The sequence below is a fragment of the Molossus molossus genome, unplaced genomic scaffold (assembly GCF_014108415.1).
Source record: "Molossus molossus isolate mMolMol1 unplaced genomic scaffold, mMolMol1.p scaffold_m16_p_13, whole genome shotgun sequence".
In the NCBI taxonomy this organism is placed as follows: domain Eukaryota; kingdom Metazoa; phylum Chordata; class Mammalia; order Chiroptera; family Molossidae; genus Molossus; species Molossus molossus.
Window position 1 is genome coordinate 46,969,252 of NW_023425348.1, and position 6,826 is coordinate 46,976,077.

Sequence of the window (6,826 nt, forward strand, 5' to 3'; positions counted from 1 at the left end):
ATAAAGTCCCACACTTACACAGAAATGTCTAGTGTTGGACATGAAAAGGATAAAGCATTCATATTGTCCAGAGTGTTTAAGAGCTCAGATGCTAAAGTTGTCTTGGATTTGAACCCCATCTCTGTCACATGGCTGTATGACATTGAACAAGTTACTTAAATATTCTATGCCTCAGTTTCCACATCTGTAGAATGAGGATAACCATAACAGTAGCTATTTTGAGCAGCTGTGGTATTAAAATGCGTATAAAACATTTATGCACAGGACCTGCTACACCTAGTCTAGAACCTAGGTCTACTGTTTACTAATCTAGTTTTTTCCCCCACTAACCTATGCTACTATTCATTATACATGCCTTAAAAAAATCTAAAAATAAATGGTCAGATATCCAAGATTAAATTTCAGTCACACATGCCTCAATCCCTCTATAAGATCTTGGCTTTCACCAACAATCCCTAGAGAAGAAAATCTTTGGAAACAAAGAACATGTATCAGATGTCTACAGGGAGAGACTCACAAGAGGAAAAATAAAAAACAAAACAGTGAGTACTACTTAAAGAAGCAAGGATGGGAACTTTCACAGCCTGCCTGCTGGGTTTTACCAATCTACCTGGGAAGAGAAGATATGACATGGATTGCCATTTTCTCCTTGATGTACCCACTGTCACAGCACCTGTGACATAATGTTACACTTATTTATCTACCTATGCTAGTCTGTGAACTCATCCATCTTGGTATTATCAGGCATAGCACAGTGCCTGGCAACACAGCAGGTACTTCAAGTTTCACAAATAAATACAAAGAAAAACCATAAAAGACAGGGAGAAGATACCAGTGTAAAGTAGAATAGTTCTATAAGTCGAGAGAGTCTTGGGCTAGAACCTTAAAGTACAGGTGGGATGTGGAAAGGCACTGAGAGAAGGAAAGGTATTCTAGACAGACAGGACAGAACCAACAAAAACTGGCAGTAATCAGAAAGAGCTTTACACATGATTTAGTCCAACAGTTCATTTCTCACAGGGATGTTGTAAACATTCAATCAAAAAGCATGTACTGCCCAGCCAGTGTAAGTAACTCAGTAGTTGAGGATGCACCAAGAGGTTGCTGGTTCAATTCCCAGTCAGGACACATGCTCAGGTTATGGCCTTGACACCCAGTAAGGGGTGTGCAGGAGGCAGCTGATGGATGTTGACACTTCTCTCTCATCAATGTTTCTCTCTCTCTAAAAAAAAAAAATCAATAAAAACATTTTTTAAAAAACATGTACTACAGCCCTGGCCGGTTTGGCTCAGCGGTTAGAGCGTCGACCTGCGGTCCAGAGAGACCCGGGTTCGGTTCCCGCTAAGGGCACGTACCTCGGTTGTGGTTTGTCCTCAGCCCTGGTTGGTCGTGCGGGTGGCAGCCACTCGATGTGTCTCTTTCATGTCGATGTTTCTCTCTCTCTCTCTTTCTTCCTCTCTCTCCTTCCCACTCTATCTGAGCAAAAAATGGAAAAATGTCCTCAGGTGAGGAAAAAAATTTTTTAAAAAGCATGTACTACAGAGCAGAGGAACTGGCATATCAGGCATCTCACAAACATTTGCTAAATGGTACTCAGAAATAATAATTATCAAACACTTGTTAGGTGCCTGATGTATGTCAGACACCATGCAGAGTGAAGAGACTACAACAATGAGCAAGATACACTTCAACTCTGCTTTCTTAGGTAGCTAACAGTCTAGTGGGTGAAATACGATTAAAATAATGCTTGGTAGGGCTGGGCTAGGGAAAGTAATGAGGGTCTGAAGGAACATAAAGCAGGGTCATCCAATCAGCAGGCAGTAGGAGAAAGATCCTTGAGACACCCAAGACATTCTCTGAGTCCCTTTAAGGACCATAAGGCTTCAAAGTGAGATTCTGTTTGAATAAACGGTTGTGTAACTACATTAAGGTTTAAAAACTACCGATCTAGTCCAATTTCCTCTTTTAGCAAGAATAAAACAGGGATCAGGAGAGGTAAATTACGTACTTGAGACAATCATACCTTTAGTTGTAGGCTGGGCTACTTGGTTTGAACTTGAATTGGAAACTACTCACTGATCTGCACGTCACATCATTTTAGCAGATGAACAAGCACTAGGAGTGGACACATCCAAAATTCACAGGCAATGGCCAGGCGGACGCGCTGGACCTGAATGGATGTTGAAGTGCGTTTCTACCTTAACTTCCAAGACAGCTCTCTCTGTGCCAAGATGATGCCTCCAATTCCTCTCAGGAGCTGGCCAGCTACCCCTTCCAGGAGGAACTCATTGGCTCCAAGAATAGGTCTGTTTCTGGGCCTCCTAGCCAGTACCCAAGGCTTTATCCTCTTAACATGCTCAAGCACCCTGTGGTTGGCAAGTTGAGAGAAAGAACTGAGCTTAGCCAGTCATCACAAGCCTGAGCTAGCCAGACCCATCTCCCTAACTACCACTGGGCTAAACACTCCTCATGACCAAGATTTCAACAGAATCAGATTATCAGTAAATTAAAGGACCTGTATATTACTTTTGTTAGCCTGTGCTTTGAACCTCTCAGGAATGAAATGTTGCTTCATGTTTTGGAGATAAGACTTTTGTATATAAAGACAGGGGTAGCTTAGTAAGATGAATCTACAGTTTAGGTCTTTAAACTGAGGGGAGACAAACACTTTGGAATCTACAAAAATGGGTTTAAATCTTAGTGATACCACTTAGTAGTTGCAAGACTGTTGGCATGTCTCAAATATTCTGACTCTCAACTTCCTTGATCATAAATAGGGAATACTAATAAAACTTACCTCACAAATATGAGACTCAAAATGCTCTTTTGAAACACATCACTTATCAAATGTATTATATCAATTTTCACATATAATTGAGACCATACTGTTTTAAATACCTACCCCCAGAGCACAATAGTGAAGAAAGAAAAGGAATCAAGGTGCTAGGCATCTCATGGGCTAAATGTGGTACAGCAGTGGCAGACCTGGGTTGGAATCTACACTTCCCCAATTACAGACTGTGGAATTCTAGGAGAGTTACTCAACCTCTCTAGCCTCAGTTTCCTCACTTATAAAATGTAGTTAACACCATCTACCTCACAGGGCTGTTAGCAATAAATGAGATAATGAAAGTAAAGGGCTTTAAACAGGGGCTGGGTTATGGTAAGGACTCAATAACCTTTTTTACTGGTAATTTTTTTCTTAAGCCCTCTTTTCTATTCCTTTCTCTAAAACAGGAGAAGCAGTTAGCAAAGCCCAGCTTACCTCGACTATTAGAGAAACTAATAATGAAAAAAGACAAAAGAGGAGGAAAGGATCGTGAGTGAAGTGATGGCTGCTGTTCCAGACTACTTACCATACTAATGGTATCTGATATTGAAAAACATAGGTACAACATTCTGAAGAACAAACCACAGCATGTGCAATCTTTCCAAAGGAGTGACAACGAGTACCAACTGCATTTCTGCTAGGCTACTCATTACTCTTTTATAATCTGGACTCCATAGTACAGTCCCTACCAAGCAGAAAGTCCTACAGGAAGGCAACTCTGATGCTACATGCAAATCATTGCTTCTTTGTAAACGCATCCCTATCATAAAGACGTCACTGACTCCCCCTAGCCAACTACCAAGTGCATGTCTCTTGTGTCTCACCAAATTTGTTATACACTTCCATTATAGCAATTATCTTGTATTGTAAGGGGCTATTTGCTTGTCTCTTCACTACACTGTAAGTTGATAAAGATCCTGTCTTACTCATCTTTGATTTCCCAGTGCATAACACACAGATCCCCACAATTACAAATTGAAGGATAGATTTCACCTTCTTTCACTAGTTAAGGCTGCTAAGAAACAGCTGGGGAGACATTAGTAGAAACTCTCAAACTAAGGCCTGCCAGACCAGACCTCTGTTTTGAGAAACTTTGTTTAGTGCCTGAAGGGATGACTGACTGCTTCTCAGACTTTTTCTTTCTTCCTTCCTTTCTTTTTTTTTTTTTTAAATCCTCACTTGAGGACATTTTTCTATTTATCTTCAGATAGAGTGGGAGGGAGAGAGAGGGAGAGAAAAGAAGAGAGAAAGAAATATCAATGTGAGAGGAACATATCCACCCACACGACCCCAACCAGGGCCATGGACGAACCGCAACCGAGGTATGTGCCCTTGGCTGGAATCGAACCTGCAATTCATTGGTCCATGGGCCAACGCTCTACTGCTGAGCCAAACTAGCCAGGGGTCAGACTTACTTTCTTAAAAACACAAAGAAAAGGACAGAACCAGTCCATACAGAATTTCCAGACAACAAATTATCCTTTCTCAGTAACAGGTAACAGAAGTGTGTGAAATGAACGCCTGTGTTACATATAAAGTAGACCTCTAGGCATGACACTCTGGAAGTACATTATGCTACTGGAAGTTCTTAAGCTCTGAAAACAATTAGAAAAGAAAAGCTAAGAAGCAAAGATTAAAAACAAAAAAACTGTCTTACATCAAGAACCCTGAAAATGTAACGTAAATCAGGCTCCTTCAAAGGAGAGCCCATGACTAACAAACCATACGCAATAACTTCAATACAGTATTTACCTTTTTCACAGTGCTTTCAAATATATCTGTGAACCACAGTCAACCATAATCATAAGAACTTAAGGCTAGAACAGGCCTTGGAGGTCATTTCCACAACCATCTCACCAAGTGGTATCCAAACACCTCTAGTCTCTAGTGTTTGGGAGGTATGGTACTAAAATCTTCTTTAAAAACCAACTCCTGCTATGACCACCTGTCCGTTTCTCAGTCTCCTCCCGCACCCTTAGTGATCCCAGTCAGGTAAACCAAATCCTCCAAGTCATCCCACCACCAAACAACTGTCTGCTTTTCAAGTCTACTCTACTCCCTTTCTCTGAGCCTCATCCTCAATTCTCTTCACCCACCCCACCACCCAAAACACAGCAGGGCCTCTAAGATCCTGACCCCCCAGACATCCCACTGGTTCCATTCCTAACAAACAATTCCCTTCCTCCTATTCCTCAGTGCTGTTCATGTGCTGTCACATGCAAGACCATAAGCACTCCTAGCTATGAATGTATCTTTGGCCTCAATCTTTTTCCTTTCCTTTTTCACCTTCTCGCTCTGCTTCTTTGCACTGTCTCTTAATTCCCTTCAAACTCAGTATCTCCCTCCTCCTGATTCCTTCAAGGACCTCTGGTAACTAAATACAGTAGTTGTTAAGTGTCTATAAGCTAGGTAAAGGGGACATATACCCTCAAGAAACTCACCCTCAAAGAACTCATAAGTATAGGAGGGAGACAGAGTTCATTTACCCTTTAAGAATCAGTGCCACCCAGCCAGTGCAGCTCAGTGGCTGAGCATCCACCCATGCACCAAGAGGTCACTGGTTTGATTCCCGGTTGGGGCACATGCCCAGGTTGCAGGCTCATGCACGAAGCAGTGGATTGGTGTTGATGTTTCTCTCTCATTGATGTTTCTATCTCTCTCTCTCCCTTCCTCCCTCTCTCTCTCTAAAATCAATAAAAACATTAAAAAAAAAAAAAAGCCCAGCTCCTCCAGGAAGCCTTCCCCAGCCCAAATTGAATAGGTCCCCTCTTCTCAGTGCCACGATTATAGTATACCTTTGATGTAATGACTGGTCTTGTGTGTTCTCCACCACTAGACTGTGGGCTCTGTTATGGGAGGGCCCCTTGTGTCCCTATCACTTAGGCCTGGACTCAGCACAAAGGTGATACTTAATGTCTGTTAAATGAGTGAATGGATGAATTCCGTTCTACAATTGTTCATTCACCAATTCGTTCTTTCATTAGTTGACCCAAACTTTACTGAGCACATCTTATGCACAAACCCCCAGACTGTAGGATAAGTAAAACAGCTCTTACATAAAAATAACTCAAACCTATATTACTGTAGATTAGCACTCTTCCCCGGTCCGCATCCCCAATCCCCACTTGAAACCTAGTCACTCCTTTTGCACAGGTAAAGCTCGACCTTCCTTTGCAGAAGTCCACGCCCCTCCTTCTCACCCCTTTAGTCCTACCCTAGGGCCCCAGCTAATAACCTCACATTTTACACCCCCACCCCTCTGGCTTCTCTCCTTGTCCTCCACCTCCACCCTTCAGGTTACTGCAAGTCGTCTATCCCCAAGACCGCCTTCACGTCCCGGAGTTCAAGGTACCTCTGATTTCCCTCTCCGTGCATCCGCCCCCTAGTTAGCTCCTTTCCCTCTCCGGACTTCGTCTATCCTGGGTAACGAATTATTTCAAGATACCACCCTTCTCCTCCTTTCAGTTTTAGGCTGAATCTCTCCTCGACTCTCAGCTCTTACCTCATCCAGCTCCCGTTCCCCGGCAGCACCTCCTCCAACCTCCACTTCCACCACTGCCGCCATCTTCACAGCTCTCCCCCTCCTCCGTCCGCCCGCGAGCCAGCTGCTTCCGCAGCTCAAGCGTTCCTAGCCAATCAGCGGTGTAGGCTCCGACGGAGGGGGCGAGGCATCAAGACAGGCCACGACCTGACAGGGACTAAGAGACCATCTCCTGGTACTCACTTAAAGGTCAAGAAGGGACGGTTCCCTTGCACTTCCAAGCTTCTGCGGGGGAGGGTTCTTGGAAAATGAGAAGTTGGGCTTGTATTATTTTCAGGGTAAATATTTCAACAATTCTCCCCTTTGGAGAACCAAAGGGAAGGTTCCATAAACCGTCAACTTTCACGACACTCCCTCACTCTAGACTCCAAGGAGCGAGGCGTGGAGACTAAGACCTACATTTCCCAGAATGCATTGAACTTGACCCGGAAGTTTCAGTTCCGCTCTGTCGAAGG

At 43.3% G+C, this 6,826-nt stretch overlaps 1 protein-coding gene across 5 annotated transcripts in view; it reads right to left on the reverse strand.

Annotated features, from left to right (window-relative positions):
* Positions 1 to 6,826, reverse strand: part of RNF121 (ring finger protein 121) — a 113,316-nt gene that overhangs the window by 65,342 nt on the left and 41,148 nt on the right. The window contains exon 1 of one of the 5 annotated variants that reach the window (XM_036258096.1): positions 6,333 to 6,409. The exons of the other annotated variants lie outside the window; for them this stretch is intronic. Coding sequence (XP_036113989.1) covers positions 6,333 to 6,395 — 63 coding nt within the window. The 5' untranslated portion in view covers positions 6,396 to 6,409. Of the gene's footprint in view, positions 1 to 6,332; positions 6,410 to 6,826 lie in introns of those variants that run through there. 5 annotated transcript variants of the gene reach the window in all.